Here is a 17,494-nt window from a genome sequence, read left to right as displayed (position 1 = left end):
CTTCCTCACCTCCCCCAGGGCTGGAGCTCCAGACCAGGAGGTCAGCTTCTGAGACGTCAGCAGGATGTTCCTCACAGCTCTGCTGCAGAGCTGGGGCCTGCTGCTCGGGAGCCTGGGGGATGGGGGTCCAGGTAGACGAGGGGGAGGGAGAAGGAAGGAGGCCGAGCAGCCATGAGTCATTTAGCCCTGGATAGAGAGCCGCAGAGGGCCCAGCTTGGTCTGCCTGAGCAGACCCAGGAGCAGACTCAGGGAGCTCTGTCTTGGGGCAACGTAGCAGCGTCCCATGCCCCCCCAGAGTCTCGGATAGGCCCCACTTTTGGGGAGAAGATGGGTTATGGGTATATTATTTTATTTTTTAAAGGTTTATTTTATTCTCATTTGAGAGAGAGAGGGGAAGGGAGATAGAAACACTGATGTGAGAGGAACATGGATCGCTTGCCACTCGCCTGTGCCCCAACTGGGTATTGAACCCGCAACCTAGGCATGTGGCCTTACCAGCAAGTGAACCAGCGACCTTTCAGTTGCAGGATGATGCTTTAACCAACTGAGCCACAGTGGCCAGGGCAGGGGGTATCTGATTTTAGACCCCCTTCTTTTCAGAAGAGCGGGCCGCAGGACTCGTCTAGTCATTTTGCAAGTGGGAATACTGAGCCTGAGGTGGGGGAAGGAGACCCTGCATTGGGCCCACCACACCACACGTGCTCTCTGTATCCTTCCGGCTGCCCCCACTGCAGGCAGAGCCAGCCCCAACAGCCACGCCCCTAGTGTGGAACCCCCAGGGACAGTCCTCCTCTGGCCAGGGGCTGGCCCGCCTGGGATCCCCTGGTCCTCCACAGAGCAGAGCCTGGTTATTGGGGAACAGCTTTGGGGGCAGACTTTGGGTCACAGTGGGTTCCAGGTTGTTCCTCCACTTCACCTTCCTGAGCCATTGTTTGTAAATGGGCATAATCTTCCCTCCTAGGCAATTGAGAGGGTAGGACTTGGTGAATTTGCAAAGCCCCTAGCACGGAGCATGGGGCAGAGCTGGCACACCATTCACATTTGCTGAATGGACGAAAGGATGAACAGTCTGAGGCACCCAAGGGACAGCTCCGTTTCCTCCAGCTCTATCCGAGTTCACTCAGGTTACCTCATGGAACTGTGTGAGCCCTCTCCTTCCCCCATCCCATTGAGGCTGTTCCAGGCCTTGGGCTCATGTCAGCTCCTCTGCCAGGAGTCTCTTCCTCCTTCTAACATGTGGGTGCCGTCTGCTTTCTTTTCATCCCTTAGGGCTCCACTTCCTGAACCTTCACCCCTAGCTCCCCTCTGTCCTTGCCCCGACTGCCCAGGGTTGTCATGCCTGTGCCCCGGCTGGAGGGTAGAAGGGCCCTGAGCCCCCTGGCTCCACTTCCAGCATGGCCACGCGATGCAGAGCCTTTCCAGAGTGACTGAGCGTCAGCATGGGCAGCCTCAGGCCCCATCTTACCTGAGTCCTGGCTTCCATGTCCAGGGAACAAGGACCTTGGGATTCTGGATATTCTTTTTTAATTTTATTTATGTTTTTATTTTTAACCTCACCCGAGGACAAGCTTATTGATTTAGAGAGAGAGAGGAAGGGAAGGATGGAGGGGGCAGGGAGACAGAGACAGAGAGCCATCGATGTGAGAGAGAAACATCAATCAATTGCCTCTTGTATATGCCCTGACCCTGACTGGGGATCGAACCTGCAACCTAGGCATGCACCTTGACTAGGAATCACCCCTGTGACATTTTGGCATATGGGACAATGCTCGATCAACTGAGCCACCTGTCCAGGGCAACTGGACAACATTCCAAACTTAGGAAAATTCATATATAGTTTCTGTATCTTATATAAACTATATTGTATCAACAGTAACAAGAATCCAAAAATGAAAAATAAATCACCCAGAGCCTTAATTTCTGTGTAAAACTTTTTCTGTGTTCCTTCTAGCTCTCATTCAAGGGTGTAGATAATTCATACATAGTTTAGACCAGCAATTTTCAACCAGTGTGCTGCCGTACACTGGTGTGCCACAAGAATTTTTGAAACATGCAGTATCTGACTATTTAGTCAGGGGCACTGACCTCTTTTCCCTGAGATTGTCAAATAAGACAATGACAACAGCCAGCACAACAATAGCTGTCTGCTGTGAGTGAACCAAAATTTTTTTTGTCAGAGCAGCAAAAAATATATGTCTTGATGTGCCGTAGAATTGTAGTAATTAGTGTATGTGTACCATGAGATGGGAAGGTTGAAGACTGCTGGTTTGGACTATGGCACAGGTAGAGGTTTATATTCTCCTTTTTTCATTTAACTTTGCATCTGTGAAAGTTTCTCACATTGCTGAAGGATTATTAATTCGTGAACATTTCTGGCAGCCGCTCCTTGCCAAGCCTGTCCTGGGTTTTGAGGGTTCAGAGCCGGCTCGGCGCCTGCCCCTGCCTCCGCGCTGGGGGAGCCCACAGTCCTCCATAGCTGCCAGCAATTCTCGAGGGGATGTGTCATCCTTTTCTGTAACTTTTGGTTTAGGTTTTATTTATTTTTATATTTTACTGTTGTGTTATTACAGTTGTCCTGATGTTTCCCCCATGGCTCTCCCCTGCCCCCTCACCCCCCTCCCATAGTCGTCCCCTCCCTGTTGTCTGTGTCATGGGTCATCCATACATGTTCCCTGACTAGACCCTCCCCCTTCTTTCCCCCTCTCCGCCTTCCCCCTCCCCTCAGGTCATGGTCAGTCTGCTCATTATTTCCATGCTTCTGGTTCTATTTTGCTCATTTGTTTTGTTCTTTAGGTTCCTGTTAAAGGTGAGATCATACAGTATTTGTCTTTCACCACCTGGCTTATTTCACTTAGCATAATGCTTTCCAGCTCCATCCATGCTGTTGCAAAGGGTAGGAGCTCCTTTCTTTCTGCTGTGTAGTATTCCACTGTGTAAATGTACCATAGTTTCCTGATCCATTCATTTACTGATGGGCACTTAAGTTGCTTCCAGCACTTGGCTATTGTAAATTGTGCTGCTATGAACATTGGAGTGCATAGGTTCTTTTGAATTGGTGTTTCAGGGTTCTGAGGGTATAATCCCAGCAGTGGAATTGCTGGGTGAAAAGGCAGTTCCATTTTTAGTTTTCTGAGGAAATTCCATACTGTTTTCCACAGCAGCTGCACCCATCTGCATTCCAACCAACAATGCACTAGGGTTCCCTTTTCTCCACAACCTCTCCAACACTTGTTGTTTGTTGATTCATGATGGCCATTCTGATGGGTGTGAGGTGGTATCATTAAGGTTTTAATTTGCATCTCTCTGATGATTAGTGATGCTGAGTATCCTTTCATATGTCTCTGGGCCCTCTGTATCCTCCTTGGAGAAGTATCTGTTCATGTCCTTTGCCCATTTTTTAATTGGATTAGTTGTCTTCCAGGTATTGAGCCATATGAGTTCTTTATATCCAGCACAAATAATGCCCCTTTTTAATCACAACATCACAAGCATGTAATTCTGTGACATAATAGTATCACATCCAAGCATACCATATGCCATTTTAGGCAAAATGTTCGAATTAAAACTATAAGTTATTATACCCATATTATTACTCTTTTCAACCACACTCAAGCAGCCATTACTTCTGCCAGACCCTGTCTTTTGGAGACCAAACCCTTGTCTGAGGTGTCATTGGCAAATATGTTTTCCTATATGGTTGGTTCCCTTTTCATTTCGATCGTTTTCTTTAGCCATGCAGAAGCTTTTTATTTTGATGAGGTCCCATTTGTTTATTCTTCCCTTTATGTCCCTTGCCCTAGGGGACACATCAGTGAAAGTGTTGCTGTGTGGAATATCTGAGATTTTCCTGTCTGTGTTCCCTCTAGGACTTTTATGGTGTCACACTTACATTTAAGCCTATTATCCATCCTGAGTTTATTTTGGTGTGTGGGGTAAGTTGGTGGTCTAGTTTCATATTTTTGCACGTACCTGACTAGATCTCCCAACACCATTTATTGAAGAGGCTATTTGTACTCCATTTTATTCTCCTGCCCCCTTTATCCAATATTAACTGACCATGGAGACGTGGGTTTCACGTGTCATTCCTGACTCAGCCAGGCCCTGCTGGGGGTGGTGAGCAGGGTCGTTCTCCAGCACACGAGGCATTTTGCTAATTACAAGAACAATAATGTTCTCATGAATATTGTAACAGTACTTTTTCTTATTTTGTATTTTTTCCCTGAGTATAAATTTTTGGTCCTGGTCCCGGGAACTAAGGTGAAAGATACATTTTTATTACTTTAAAAATATTTGCTGAGCGTGGGCTGTGAACCAAAGCATCGCAGGTTCGATTCCCAGTCAGGGCACATGCCTGGGTTGCAGTCCACGGCCCCCAGCAACTGCACATTGATGTTTCTCTCCCTCTCTCTCTTTCTCCCTCCCTTCCCTCTCTAAAAAATAAATAAATAAAATCTTAAAAAATATATTTGCCAGAGTACTTTTCAGGATAGTGAAACCCAGATTTGCTGTCACTCACCGTACCAGTTTTACCACACCCTCACAAGCAGGGGGTATTATATATATTTTTGCTAATTTACTAAGTATAAATTGGTACCTCAGTACAATTTTACTTTACTTTTCTTTAACTATCAGAACCATGAAAGATCTTAAAACGAAGTCCTGGGGTCGCCCCTGGATCTGTCTCAGACATGCCTTAGCCCTGCACCCCATTTTGTGAGGATGATGGCAGAAGTGGTAATCAGCTTCAAATGCCCTAGGGGTTTTCACAAGCATCCCGGAGTCAGGCTGACTCTTCTCCGAATTCCATAGCCCCAGCACTCTTGACTCTGGAGATCAAGAGAAGCTCCCACGGGCACAGTCTCTTTATTGGCTCACCTGTCCAGTCTGCTGTTGAGGCAACAGGTCTTTGCTAAGCTGTGCGGGGCCCAGGGGATGTGGGGGTGAACAAGGGGCCACGGCACTGCAGGTGCATCGGTGCATCCAGTGTGTGCTGATGGAGCAAGGCATGGGGCTGGAGGGCTGGTCCCCCAGCCCAACCTGCATAATTTAGGGACAGGGCAGGCTGCCTGGACAGGGGTCAGCCGGGCCAAGTTTGAAGAAAAAATAGGAAAGGAGCCAGCGAAGGAAGGTCCTGGGAGTATCAGTAGACCGCTCTCCTCCTGCCCCCGTCCCACCACTGCTTCCCCTGACCCCAGTGTCAGTGCCTGAGTGCTGCTGTCCAGACATTGGAGGGCATGGAGGAAGGTCTGAGGGGGGTCTCCCTTCTAGGGGCCCCAGAAACACAGAAGCAGGGGCAGGGGCTCTATCAGCCTGTCTCAGTGCTGGCCCTGTGGGCTTTGGGAAGGGCAGAGTGGAGGGCCCTGAAGCCAGCAAGCAGGCAGTGAGTGGGCCCTGGGTGGAGAACCCGAGGCAGGCAGGGAGAAGGGGTCCCTGGAGCTGGTCTCAGCATCTCTCAGCCCCCATGGGACAGGAGAGGGTGCGGCGTCTGGCTGTGGTGGGGAGGGTGGTGTGTGTGTCGGGGGCGGTGGGGGGCAGGGAGGGGGGTCTGTGCTGGGCCCTGGTGTAAGAGGGCCACCCACCCGCTTCTTGTTGGTCTGCTCTGTGGAGAGAGAGGGGGCTTTTTTGTTGTTCTTAATGTTGTTCCTTGTCCCTGTGTATCTTGGCTGCCCTTTGGGGACCATAAGGAATGTGGTCCCCTGAGCAGGGCCTGAGAAGTCAGGAAAGCTGCTGGAGCTGGGGCTGGAGGAAGAGCAGCTGCTGAGGCTTTACATCCAAGCCTCATTTAATCCTCACAGCTCTACTCTGAGGGGAGGATTATCCCCGTGTGAGAGATGGAGATACTGGGACGCAGAGCTAGAGTCCTTTGCCCAAGCCAGGGCCCCCCAGGCAGGATGTGGCCGGGGCAGAGGCCTGTCCAACCCAGACAGCCCCTGGAACTGCTGAGTAGACTGTAAGCCTGTGGGGCCTGGTGGGGCCTGACGGGGCAACGCCATGGCTGAAAGGTTCACAGAGGGGCTTCCAGGGGTAGAGCTGCAGAGCTGGGAATGCTGGGGGTTGGGAAAGCGCGGCCCTGCCTTTGAATCCAGTGAAGGCTGAGCAAGGAGTCAGTGACCTCATTCAGAGGAAGAACCTCTGGGCTTCACCTCCCTGGTGAGCAAACCCTCTGAATTCAGTGAGCACTGCATAATAACCATCAATTAGCTCAGACAGTCTCCAGTTGCAGCCGGGCCAGTCCTGCTCCCTGATGAAAGTGGCAGAATGTCCTGACACTTTGGGGTCAGGCACATGCAGGCTCTGGTTCTCTGCCTCGCCACTGTTTAGCTGTGTGGCCTTCGTCAGTCATTATGACCCTCTAGCCTCACTGTCTGCATCTGTAAAATGGAAATGATGACACCCACTGGGGGTGCCGGGACGGTAAGAGATGGTTTCTCCACAGGATGCAGTTTGGTGTCTGTAACAGTTGGCAGAGGTGACCTGGCCTAAATTTTAGCCCCTGTGGGGTCCGTAGCCCAGCGCAGCACAGTCCATGCTGCTGTGTCCTTTGTGGGGTAATAAATTAGTGACTTGAGCACATGGTAGTGGTTATCGAGGTTGTGGCTGTTGCTTGGGGCTGGATTGAGTTGTTACTTAGTGCCTAGGAGGACTTCCTCTGATTTGAATATGGTTCTGTTGGGAAAGGGCAATTGCCTGTTACTCCTTTTACCAAACTGTTAAAATGCAGCATGGGGAGAAGTCAGCACAGCCTGAGGGGTTGAACCCAAATGACCCCATTACCCTTCTCTGGCCTCAGTTTCCCCAGTGCAACCCAAAGAGTTGTGGTGGAGGAGGGACTTTGGGAGGGACTATGCCGTGTGCCCCACATAGCCCGTGGGCAGGGATACTGGAGACCTGCTGTGTGAGGTCTTGGAGTGGGAGCCAGATTCAAGTTCACCTGTCCGTCTCAGTTTGCTTGTTACTGCCCTGGCCTCTGGCCCTCAAGGCTGTACCACAGCCCCATGGGGGTGACCTGACTGACTTCTTTCCCCCTCTCTCAGGTCAGCCATCTCCCTGGGTCCTGGGCAGTACCTCTGCCCCGCCTTCCCTCCTCCCATGGAGACCCTCCTCTAAGGCTGAGTGTTAGGAAGTCTCCCAGAGAAGTGCCCACTAGGGATGGGGGAGAGGGGAGGGGGAGAGTGAGACGCAGCTTCAACCCTGGGCCCTGCTCTGTACATATTTAGTGAAGCCTCCAGGCCTTTGAACCCACCAGCCTCTGCCTGAAGTGTCCTCCCCCCTTGTGAAACTTCAGCTCCTTCTCCTCTGAGACTCCCTCACCCTCTGCTCCCATGGTTCCCTCACCTCCACCCGCCATCCCCCAACACTGCACATTCTCTGCTGGGATTTTGTGCCTGTGTCTTTCCTACCACCCACCTGTCGGGGCTCCTTTGGGGCAGGGCCCAGGTCTGGTTTGTCTCTGGGTCCACGCTTCCCAGTTGCAGGCCTGCAACAATCGGACTCCCAAAAGTGGTGAGTGGATGGATGGACGGGCAGGGCCAGGGTGAGGCAAGAGAGGTGCCAAGGGCACAAAATAAAGGACGCACGTGTGACCTAGTCCTGGCCTGTGGGAGGGTGAACTGCTGCTTGAGGGAGCCCACAGGAGCAATAACAGTTACCCTGTTTTGAGTATTTGCTATGTATATTTGAGTATTTTTTACTATATTTTAGTATTTATGTACATTATCTCATTGAATGTAATCACAACATCCCCATGCCATAGGTACTATTAGTTATCCCTATTTTTCTTTCTTTTTTAAAAAAAGATTTAATTTATTTTATTTTTATGGAGGGGAAGGGAGGGAGAAAGAATGAAACATCAATGTGTGGTTGCCTCTTGCACACCCCCTACTGGAGACCTTGCCCAAAACCCAGGCATGCACCCTGACTGGGAATTGAACCGGTGATCCTTTGGTTCGCAGGCCTGAGCTCAATCCACTGAGCCCCACCAGCCAGGGCAGGTATCCCCATTTCTCGTATGAGGAAACTGAGACTCAGGAGAGTTAAATCTTGTGCCCAAGGAGAGGATCAGAACCTGGGATTGCCAGACCCAAAGTCTGCAGGAGTCTCCCCAATGGCCTGCCTTGATTGTCCAGTGCTTTCTGCTCACGGCTCTGTGGGACTCAGGGTGCTGGGGGCTGGGGTGGGACCAGGGGCTCAAGGCAGTAACAGTTCTCCCCTCTGTGAGGTCTGGAGAGAATGGAGTACAGGGGTCACAGTCTCTATTTACCCTGGGCCTTAGTTTTCTCAGCTGTGAAATGGCTGCTTGTCAGTCTCCCTGCTGTAACCAGGCTTTAAGGGCTTTGTAGCCCAGTGTGGCTCCTCCCCTTTAGTTCTGGATTCCAGGGGGAGCTCCCAGGTATTCACTGGAAGTGATTGACTTGCCCAGGGCCCAATGGATGTGCTTTCCACGCATGGGCCCCATCCACCAGGTGCTCTCCAATAACTCACTCCTACCCCCATGCATGCATCCCAAAGCCTCTTAGAATTACACCTTGTCTTTGCTGATGTGGCAGCTGGCCCTGCAGGCAAGAACAATGCTAGATGTAATTTACCGGTCTTGGCGGCGCAGCCGCACTGGCCTCCTGGGGCTGTGGAAAGAGCTGGGTCAGGAGCCAGGCCAGTCGCTATGGGTTGTGGGAGCCCACGGACACTCTCTGCTCTGTAGACCGCAACCCAGGCCTCAGTGTCCCCACCTGGAGGGCCACCACGGCTAGGACTCTTACCTTCCCAGTGCCCCCGCCCCGCCCCAACAGGGCTGTCCTCCCTGAGAGTCTGCCACCAGCTGGGAAACCTTTGAAGTTTCCATCTGTATCTTGAAGATAAAATGTTATGCAGAGTTGACTCTTGACATGTGCCCAGTCTGTCTTGGGGCTATGCGTGCTCCGCCCACGGCCTGCTGTGCCAGAGGGAGGCCTTTGGTCCCAAAGCCACAATTCTGGTCCGAAGGCCCAACTGAGAATGGGCAAAATCCCGGCCGTGAGGGCCCCTACTCAGTGTGCACTCAGCAGCGGCCGCAGCTGGGCCCCGGAGCCCTGGGGCCCGCCTCAGGGAAGAGGCATTCCCACAGAGCATCATCCTGCTGCATGGCCCCTCCACGCATGCGCCGTCCAGCATAACACATCTGAGGACTTGCAAAGCCAAATCAACTTCCCCACTTGAATTCAGAGCAGTTCTGGTTTCCTCAGGAGCCACACCTGAGTGCTCCTTGATGGTCAGGAGTCCAGGAAGGTCTGGTTTTGTCTTGAATCCCTGCTAGGCCGCTTTCTGGCTGCCGGACGTGGGCAGGTTGCTCATTCTCCTGCACCTCAGTGGTTTTATTTTGCAGCACAAGCATGACACCGCTCGCACATGTGAAGGGTGAGGGCGTGTTGGGTGTCTGGTGCGGCACCCAGACCACCACATGGCTGCTGACTAGAAGGTTGTCTGGAATATCCCAGTGATGCCTGGTCAGCCTCTGCGGGCTCCTCCCTCGCCCGTCTCCCCCTCGCGCCCCTCCCCTCCTTGTGCCCCTCCCATCGCGCTGTTCACGCACTTACGCACTCAGGCACTCACGCACTCAGGTTTCATTAGTCTCGTTAGTTTCATGAGTCAGCCTGATACAGCTCTTGAGTCTTTCCTTGACTTTTATGACCCTGACTTAAAGGCCAGTTATTTTGTGGAAGTTCCTCATTTTGGCTTTGTCTGACTTGCCCCATGATTAGATTTAGGTTATCCATCTTTGGCAGAAATGCCGCGTCAGTGGTGCCTGTATTCTTTTCGCTGTGTCCTGTCCCGCAGCACCCGGTCGCACTGATGATGCTCACTTACTGATCGTTAGTAGTGATGCTCGTTACTATGACGTTCTCTTTGATCGCTTGATTAAGGTGGGATCTGCCAGGCTTCTCTGTCATGAAGTTACTTATTTTCCCTTTGTATCAGTGTTTGATGAGAAGGTACCTTGAAACTATGTAAATACCCTGATTAAGCATTCAATTTATTTATTCACACCTGTATATACTTTGGTTCCCTATTTTATTAACTGGAATACAATTTGTTACGATCATTATTATCTATTTTAATACCTGGATGCCCCGTCTTTAGCCCACGGGAGGCGGCCGGCTGTCCTCGTCTGCCCTGGTCTGAGGGGTTTCCCAGGACGCGCACTTTAAAGCGAACACTGGGAAAGCGCCAGGCACGCACTGATGAGCTGGCCACCTAAACCAACGGGAACTCGTCGTGCTGGTTCCGTGTCCTCCGGGCGAGGTCCCTGGCATTCTGTGGGTAGGTCCTTTTTTGCACCATAAGGTGTTCCAGGCTCATCTTATACTTACTCTGACCCAGCCCCAGAATCACGTATTTCCCCCAAGGAGACCTGGAACTGGGGCCTTTTGACTGTTGGGCTATATACCACACCATGGGGACTGGAGCGAATGGAGCGAATGGAGCTCATCCGGCTCCCTGCAGGCCCCCTCTCATCTGCCTCTGTGCCTGCTCCCTGGCTGCTCCCTCTGCCAGGGCCACTTGGCAGATACCTACCGTCCAGACTAAGCTTCTGCATGAAGCCTGGCCCCTCACTCACCCCACGGAGCTGACCTCCTCTGTGCCCCTACTGGGCAGTTTAGGGAACCTCCTCACTTTCAAGTAGGTCTTCTCTTTCCACTGGCAGCCTTTTGAGGACAGGCCCCAGTTTCATCTCTGGCTCTTCTGCGGTCCACACAGGGCGGGAACCAGGCTGTTACATGATTGGATCTAGTCATGCTCCCTCATGGAGCAGGAGAGCAAACAGAGAGGGAGAGTGTTTGCAGGCTGAAGTCTGTCCTTGAACTCTGGTTTTCTTAATTCTAAAATGGGGCTATTACCTTAGAGTGTTGCTGTAAGAGTAAAATGCCGTAATATATATAAAGCACCTATTAGGGTGGTACCTGGCAGGTGGTGAATGCACCTCTCAGTATCTCTGAGGGAACTTTTTTTTTTTTTGCGAGTACATTGATTAAAGCTTGGGGCAGTGAAATAGAGGAAGGGCTTAGGGCAGAAGAAGCAACAGAAGAGCCTGGGCAGTGGGGCTGTGCTTTGAATCCCAAGAAACGTAATAGGAAGGAAGGAAGTCGAGGTGGGGCTGCTGTAAGCTCACTACAGGTCAGAGAAAAGGGGCCTTGGAGATAGGGTCAGGGAGTGAGCCCAGGACAAGCTGCTGCTGCCTGCTGCTTCCCTTGCAAGTCTCATAGGGACCCTCAGAGTTTAGGGAAGAAAAGTAAAGCTACGAGCCTGAGAGAGAGAAGGATGTGGGTGTGCTCCAGAGAGAAGTCCCTGGGGGACGTTTTTATTTAAATTTTTTCCTTTATTCCAGAAGCAGTGCTATACATTTTAGAAAATTAGAAATACAAACAGGAAAAACCCCCAACAAAATAAATACCATATTCTCATCATTTAGGGATCACTGCTGTTAACACGTTAGCGATTGTGATGCCTGAGCTTTTTCTGTGCATCTATTACCCTCCACCCAAATGAGATCACACCATGCATTCCGGTGTGTGATTTGCATATTTTTTTTCAGGCAGCAATCTCCACCATTTTGATTCAGCAGTTTTTGGCACATATAATATTCGGGTCATGTTCACATTTCTCCAGTTGTCCCAGATCTGTCCTTTCCAGCTGTTGGGCCCCAGCCAGCGTGCACACCAGGACCACACTTTCTGTCTGGTTGTTGTGTCCTCTGAGTCTCTTAGTCTAGCCTAGTTCCTTATGACAATCTGTAGAAAAGACTGGACCAGTGATCCTGCGGAATGCCTCACCACCTGGTTTTGTTCTCATGGTGACACTTAGTTTGTTCCTCTGTCCTCTGTGTCTTCTGTAAGGTGAAGTCTGTCCAGGGCTTGATGAGTTCACGGGTGCCGAGAACCCCCAGTAGGTGGTGATGTGTCCTTCCTGTGGCCTCTCACATGGTTAGCAGTGCCAAGGCCTAACCTGAGATTCTGGGCAAGGCGGTGCAACCCTCCCTCGTAGGGTTGTGTGTAGGCCCTTTTAGGAGAAAGCAGTGTGTGTGCTTCCCCTGGCGCCGTCTGAACATGCAGTTCCCAGAGACCTTTCTAAACTGCCAGAAAACTTGTTCCCTTGCTGAGGGGAACTTGATTCTGGGGGTTGGGCTTTCGGGTAAAGGAATTACAGAACAAGGCTGTGGACTGAGTTTCCTCTTGCTGAGCCCAAATCTGGCCCCCTGGCACCGGGACTCCAAGCCCGGCGTGTCCCTGGCAGTCCATGTGTCTGTCCTCAGCGACGGATGGAGAACCCTGAGATGGTTCTGTTTTCACCCGCTTTCCAGGCACGTGATCTGGAGTAAATCCCTTATCTCTGCCGCTTACCAGCCGGCAGACCTTGGGCAGGTTACTTCACTTAAACTCTCTGAGCCTCAGTTTCCTCCTTGGATTTCTTGTCTGGCAGAGTTGTTATGTGGGCTAAATTTTAAAAAAGGTATCCTTGGCTCTTTTCTCCTCTAGATGGAAAGCTCTTTGAAGACAGGCTTAGTAAGTAATAAGAAATCAAAATAATTTAAAAAAAATGCAGACAACTGTACTTGAACAACAGTAAAATAATTTAAAAAAAAAACAAAAAATGTTTATTGGATTTTAAAAAAGGGAGGACAAATAGTACGACCTGGTGATAAGAACCATAGAGGAAGGAAATCAGCCATTTAGGCATTCGTTTGTTCCTTCATGCTTTCATTTCATGTCACATGTGTCCATACCAGACTCTGTGCTGAATCAGCTGTGAGCCTCCAACCGTGAAGGTCAAGGGTCCAAGAGGGCACAGATATACAGAGACTCAGTGTATGGGAGTCCAGAAAATCTGGCTGGGTAATTCAGGAAGGCTCCCTGGAGGAGGAAACTAAGACAAATGGGGAGGTTTGGTGGGGGCTAGGATGGGGGAGATAGTCTCTGGAAACAGGGGCTGCTGTCTCCTGGCACAGGTGGCTTCTGGGAGGGTTGGACAGGACTCACAGCAAGTGGTGAGCCCATGCTGGCTTCAGAGGTCACTGATGCTTCTAGTTCCTCTTTTCCTCTCTGCTTTGCCCATCTGCTCTCTGGTCCCCTGGCACCAGGGCTTTGAGCCTTGTGTGATCCTGACAACCCACGTGTCTATCTTGCAGTGCCGGATGGAGTGCCGTGATGTGCCAGCCGAGACACTCTATGATGTCCTACACGACATTGAATACCGAAAGAAGTGGGACAGCAATGTCATTGAGACCTTCGACATCGCTCGCCTGACAGTCAATGCCGACGTGGGCTATTACTCTTGTGAGCAGGCCCCCGCACACTGCCCCGCCTCCTGCAGGCTGCCCCCACCTCCCGCCCAGCTGCCTCCTCCCGTCTCCCTCCTGGTGATGGCTCCCAGGGCCAGGCTGCCCAGGGACATGAGTGCTGAGATGTAGGGCTGCCCTCCTCGACATCTTTGTCCACTGCCAGACAGTTGGGTACACACACCACACACACGCACACTTACAAACACATGTGCACTCCCATGTTCGTGTGTCCACAGTCCACACAAATACATTGGTGTACATGTATACGACCCACAGCCATCTGCCACATGTTTGCAGCCATACGTTTTCATGTACACACACCACAGTAGTCCTGTTGTCTCATACACTCACACGTACGAGCAGGCCAGGCCAGCAAGGTAAGGACTGTGTGAGGTTGTGAGGAGCAGGGATGGCTGGAGACAGGAGGGGAGAGGGTTGTGCTCTGTCTCTTTCCTAGTTCCAGGTCTGGGACTGTGGTCTGGTGTGGGGGGTACCTGTTTGGTCCAGGGGAGATGGCAGTTAACTAGGCATCCCTGTGGCTCTAGCATCTGCCGTGCCCTCCCTTGCAGGCAGGCAGGCCAGTGGTCTGGCTGAATTGTCCCTTGCCTTCCACAGGGAGGTGTCCAAAGCCCCTGAAGAACCGTGATGTCATCACCCTCCGCTCCTGGCTCCCCATGGGCACTGATTACATCATTATGAACTACTCAGTCAAACATCCAGTGAGTTGATGTGCCTTCCCTGCTGGGTGGGCAGGGGAAGGTGCCAGGCAGGGCTGGCCCGGCAGGCCTCGCACACAGAGAGGACCCCGGTTGCTGCCATGGCTTCTCTGTGACTTCCCACGGGCCCTCAGTTTCCTTCTTTTTTTTAAAAATTTTATTTGATTTTTAGAGAGCGATAAAGAGAAAGAGAGAAGGAGGGAGAGAGAAAGAGAGACACCTCAATTTGTTGTTCCACTTATTTATACATTCATTCATTGATTCTAGTATGTGCCCTGCCTGGGAATCAAACCGGCAGCCTTGGCGTATCAGGACAATGCTCCAACCAACTGAGCTACACAGCCAGGGCTTGTTTCCTTCTGATATAGTGAAAATAATGGTCCTGTCTCCCTGCTGGGGCTCTGAAGCAGCTGAGGAGAGGGCAGTGTGGGCCATCACTGTGGGTGAGTGGGTGGGATGGGCTGGATTTTGTTGGATGGAGTCTGGCCTGGCCTGGCTGGGAAAGTGGAGAGCAAGAGGTGAGGGCAGGGCTCCCCGGCTTTCCTTGAGGCTGGGCTGCTTCGATCTCCATGACAGGCAGGACGGGCAGGTACAGCCAGTCTGGGCAAGGATGAGAGAGAGTGTGTGTGTGTGTGTGCACATGCGTGTGTGTGCTTGTCTGTGTGCTCATAAACCCTGACTCCAGGCTGGGGTCTTCCCAAAGGGTAACAGGGAAAGCTTAAGAAGGGTAAGAATGACCTAGTCTGACTCCTCCCTTTCTCCTCACCCCAGCAATGGGCCAGGCCTGGAGTGGACGCCAGGGGTGTGAACTAACTGTGTGTGTGTATGTGCTCACAAAGACACCTCCTTTGCCCCCGCCCTGAGTCTTACTTCCCTGTGCCTTCCATCCCCAGAAATACCCACCTCGAAAAGACTTGGTCCGGGCTGTGTCCATCCAGACGGGCTACCTCATCCAGAGCACGGGGCCCAAGAGCTGCGTCATCACCTACCTGGCCCAGGTGGACCCCAAAGGTGAGGGCTTGGCCCTGGCAGACTACCATGGGATCCTCCCCATATACTGCAGGGCATGGGACTTGATCTCCTTGGGATCTAGAAAGGCCTCTGTTAGGAGCTGTTTTGTATTTTGGGGCATACATCCAAAACACCATTTGAACCAAGGTTTGAGACTTTACAGTGGTTTGAGAAGCAAGGGCTAAGGTGGTGGCCACTGCCCCATGATGAAGCTTAGAGCTGTCTTCCTGGGTACCCACACTCCTGCACTCTGACCTGCTCCCTGCTCGCTGGCTACTGTCTTGCTGGTTCCCAACCTCTGCCCTTCCCAGAGGCCTGGATCTTCCAGCCTCAGGTCTCTTCCCCTTGAGAAGGCTCTGCCACTCCCAAGGCTCTGCGGCCTGCTGAGCACATGGCTCAGATGTGTGTGGCCGCTGACCTCCGAGACACGCCCCTCAGGATGTCTTCTAGGACCTGAGACTCCCTGTATCCAATGCTGAACTCACCATCTCCCCTCCTGACTTGCCCCTTCTCCTGAGTCTCCCCTGCAGTCACCTATGCCAACAATCTGGGGTCATGCAAGGCTCCCTCTTCTCAGCTCCCAAACCTAGTCACCGATTCTTATTGATTCTACCCCTAAATAGCTCCTGAATCTGGCATTCCTCTCCATACTCATCCACCTTGTCTGTCCGTACAGCTACCAGCGGCATTTTTCCAAAAATACTTATTTCCTCATGATTCTCTTCTGCTTAAATTTCTCCTGTGACTTTCCATTGCCCTCAGAGTGGAGAGGCTAAGCCCCCTCCCAGTTTTCTGGGTCCTCCTCACACCTTTGCACACATTTCCATCTCCCTGTCTAGGCAGACCTGTCCCTCAGCCTAGAAACACCTGTCCTCCCTTACTCATCCCTTCAGGGCTACTTCAGGTGTCTCCTCCTCTGTCTGATACCCAGAGGCGTCACGGCTCCCTGCTCTGTTGGCCTGTGTCCCTCTAGCGGAGCAGTTGGTGTACGGTTGGACCTCCCCTATAGTCTGTTCCTCTCTGGGTCCCCAGGGCTGGTCCAGGGTGGGTATCATGGAGTGAACGTGGAGTGAGTGAATGGATGAGTGGCTGGAGGATGGGTAGGCCCTGAGCACCTTTGCCTGGGTATGCTCTGAACGCCACTGAGGGCCAAGTGCCCAGGCCCAGGGCTCCCCAGCATCTCATTGAGTGAGTGTGTTGGGTGTCAGAGGCAGAGCGGACACTTGGGAATGAGACAAGGTGGAGAGCTGGGCTGTGGATTCCAAGTCAGGCCAGGCTGGGGTGCTGAGCCATGAGGCCTGTGTAGCAGGTAGGCTTCTTGGGGCAGGGGACGTGGAAGGACAGGCAAAGGAGGGGCTAAGCATCCGGACCATTCACCATAGAGGGGCTGGGTATGAGAAGGATGTTAGTGTGAGTGGAGGTAACTGACAGGAGCTCAATGGGTCAGGATTTCAACCCATCCGTGCATAGCCTGTGCTTATCTAGGACCCTGTGGTTTTCTTCCCTGCAGCCCCCTGGGGCTCAGCAGAAGAGAGCAGGACATAGAGTTGTGCCTGAGGGCCTAGGTCCGAGGTGGAAAGAGGGAGTGAGGATGATGAAGTCTTGTAGGACTTGTCTCACCCCCCACCCCTATGGAGAAGAGGGTGGCCTCCCTGGAAACCCCAGAGTGGAAGCAGGGGCTAGGTCCCTGAGGCTGCTTCTTCCCCTCTCTTCTAACTACCCTGTTCTGCTCTCATAGGCTCCTTACCCAAGTGGGTGGTAAATAAATCTTCTCAGTTCTTGGCTCCCAAGGTGAGTGGCCTTGGGACTTTGAGGGGTATGGAGGTTGGTGGAGAGGGTTTGGGGCCACAAGGGTAGAGTCAGGGATGGAGACTGGGAGTCAGGGGGTGTGGTTAGGGCTGGGGGCGGGGTTATGAAACTGTAGCAAGAACTCTGAATGCTCAGAGCTGGGGCTGAGTGGCAGCAGAGGAGGGGATATGGGCGTGCCTTGTTCTGCGCTATTTCACCTGACTCAGCAGTGCTGCGGGTCCACAGGCCATGAAGAAGATGTACAAGGCGTGCGTCAAGTACCCTGAGTGGAAGCAGAAGCATCAGCCTCACTTCAAGCCGTGGCTGCACCCGGAGCAAAGCCCGTTGCCAAGCCTGGCGCTATCGGAGCTGTCGGTGCAGCATGCGGACTCACTGGAGAACATCGACGAGAGTGCAGTGGCTGAGAGTCGGGAGGAGAGGATGGGTGGTGCTGGCGGAGAGGGCAGCGACGACGACACCTCGCTCACCTGAGCCCCGAACTACAACAGGGACTGAGACAAGACGGGCAGAGCCCGGGGGTGGCAGATCTTCTTCCAGCGCTTTCTCCCCTCCCACATCCCCTGCGCCTCCTGAGGACGTTGGGCTCAGGCCTAGGTTGGCGCTGTGGCCTGGCTGGGCACAGCCCTAATAAACAATCCCACAGCCTCAA

General features: G+C 52.3%; 1 protein-coding gene across 3 annotated transcripts in view; it reads left to right on the top strand.

Moving 5' to 3' along the window:
- The window catches only part of STARD10 (StAR related lipid transfer domain containing 10), a 27,353-nt gene extending 9,859 nt beyond the window's left edge, over positions 1–17,494 (top strand). For all 3 annotated transcript variants that reach the window (XM_045818298.1, XM_045818296.1, XM_045818297.1), the window contains exons 3-7: positions 13,157–13,304; positions 13,925–14,028; positions 14,919–15,036; positions 16,775–16,827; positions 17,071–17,494. In XM_045818298.1, the coding sequence (XP_045674254.1) occupies positions 13,157–13,304; positions 13,925–14,028; positions 14,919–15,036; positions 16,775–16,827; positions 17,071–17,316 (669 nt within the window). In that variant the 3' untranslated portion in view covers positions 17,317–17,494. The remainder of the gene's footprint in view (positions 1–13,156; positions 13,305–13,924; positions 14,029–14,918; positions 15,037–16,774; positions 16,828–17,070) is intronic.

Source organism: Phyllostomus hastatus, unplaced genomic scaffold (assembly GCF_019186645.2).
Source record: "Phyllostomus hastatus isolate PE091 unplaced genomic scaffold, TTU_PhHast_1.1 phas_scaffold_317, whole genome shotgun sequence".
Taxonomy (NCBI): domain Eukaryota; kingdom Metazoa; phylum Chordata; class Mammalia; order Chiroptera; family Phyllostomidae; genus Phyllostomus; species Phyllostomus hastatus.
Note: the sequence above shows the minus strand (reverse complement) of the source record. Positions and strands in the feature narration are given on the sequence as shown.